Source organism: Rhagoletis zephyria, unplaced genomic scaffold (assembly GCF_001687245.7).
Source record: "Rhagoletis zephyria isolate East Lansing unplaced genomic scaffold, Rhagoletis_zephyria_1.1 Rzeph_scaffold_58053, whole genome shotgun sequence".
NCBI classification, from domain to species: Eukaryota; Metazoa; Arthropoda; class Insecta; order Diptera; family Tephritidae; genus Rhagoletis; species Rhagoletis zephyria.
Window position 1 is genome coordinate 1 of NW_016215105.1, and position 1,663 is coordinate 1,663.

General features: G+C 41.9%; 1 protein-coding gene across 1 annotated transcript; it reads right to left on the bottom strand.

The window, feature by feature from the left end:
- Positions 1-881: 881 nt before the first annotated feature.
- Positions 882-1,435, bottom strand: LOC108356376 (zinc finger protein 32-like; the record flags this gene model as incomplete). Its single annotated transcript, XM_017607491.1, has 2 exons — positions 1,261-1,435; positions 882-1,201 (listed from the first exon to the last, which is right to left on the bottom strand). Coding segments are annotated over exons 1-2 (495 nt in total), but the record flags the coding sequence as incomplete, so codon positions are not given.
- Between the last annotated feature and the right edge of the window lie 228 nt (positions 1,436-1,663).

The following is a 1,663-nucleotide window of genomic DNA, read 5'->3' on the forward strand; positions in this document are numbered from 1 at the left end:
GCCTAACACGCAGAAGGTCCCAGTTTCGAGCACTGGTATCAACATTCAAAATCTTTTTTGGACTTTTTGGACTCTATTTCCGGTAGCGGAAGTCCTCCGGAGCATTTTGGCGTAAACAGAATCCCGAAATTCCAAGTGGTTCCCGAGATATGGCCAATTGAAAATAAAGTCCTCTTTTTAGCTGACTCTCAACTAGAGGGAGCTCTTGTAAATGGATTCACACAAGTTGTTCAATTCAAAAACTGTTATAGATCTTATGTGCCACATTTTTGCGTAAGTATAATACTTTGGCAAGTCGATTAGGTCGCTTTCAGTAGCGACTTTAGTGTTCCGAACACAAGATGATACATTTTTCAACGGCCAAACGGGCAATATCAGTTGAGCAATTTCATTTGTGCCAAAACCACTTTTTAAACAGCTGACTGGCTGCTGTGTTCACCAACGGTGTCGGTAGTGCTTGCAAACAAATATAAAAAAGATTTCAAATCAGTGCTTTAATTTTACAAACAGCTTGATAAATTACAAATAGTGTTCAGTGGAAGGAAAAACAGAAAAAATATTTTTTACAAAAAATGCTTATGCTATGAAAGGAGTCAGGTAAGGCACTTTTACTGAGGATGCTTAGCTTGAAAATGTATTTTGAGAGCATTTTTCCTTTTGAACGTTTGCCGACAAATGGTGCATTGAAATGATCTGGCGTCAGTGTGAACTTTTTGGTGTTGTTTGAGTTCTCTGTTGCTTTTGAATGCTTTGGAGCATGTTGTGCATTTGTACGGTCGAAGGTCAGTGTGCACCAGTTGATGTGTTTTGAGATGACCAAGTTGGGTGAATGCTTTGGAGCATGTTGGGCATTGGTAAGGTCGGAGGTCAGTGTGCACTACTTGGTGTGTTTGCAGACTGCTGAGTTGTGTGAATGCCTTGGAGCATGTTGGGCATTTGTACGGTCGATCGCCAGTGTGCACCCGTTGATGTGTTTTGAGATTACCAATCAGTGCGAATGATTTAGAGCACACTGTGCACTTGTAAGGTCGAACGCCAGTGTGCACCCGGTGGTGAAGTTTGAGATGATATAAACAATCAAAGCTTTTGTCGCACTGTTGACACTTGTGCTTTTTAGTTTTTCTTTGAAGACGATTTGGCTGCCGCTCTACGGAAACATTGCTCGAGTTTCCATTGACCGCTGCTTCAGTTTGCTGAGATTCTGCAGAATGAAAAAGTGTTACACAAAATAATAAATAAATCCACCCACTGCCCACTCACCACTGACTGCTTCATAATCCTCATCATCAATTTCAATGGCATCAGAGTCATTCTCTGAATCATCATCTTCTTCCTTCACCACAATTCCCTCATTCTCTTCTTCATAATTATTTTCACAATCAAACTCGTCGTACATGTCATCTTCAGATTCAAACAGCTGCTCGGTGCCGGACATTTTCCTGTGTAGGCGGCTAAAGACGCAAAAAATAAATGGAAAAAACAAAGTTAACAGTTCAGCAGCTGAAGACAAAGTGGACAATGTAAAGGGCTCAAATCAAAACAAAAACCACTGAGCAAGCCACGTGCCTGTGGTCCCTCTGCTCTCTCGCTCTCCACTGCAACTCACGCGTCTCTAGGGACCTGGTGCATTTGCCAAACCGGTCTCATGAGCTTTGAGATTTCA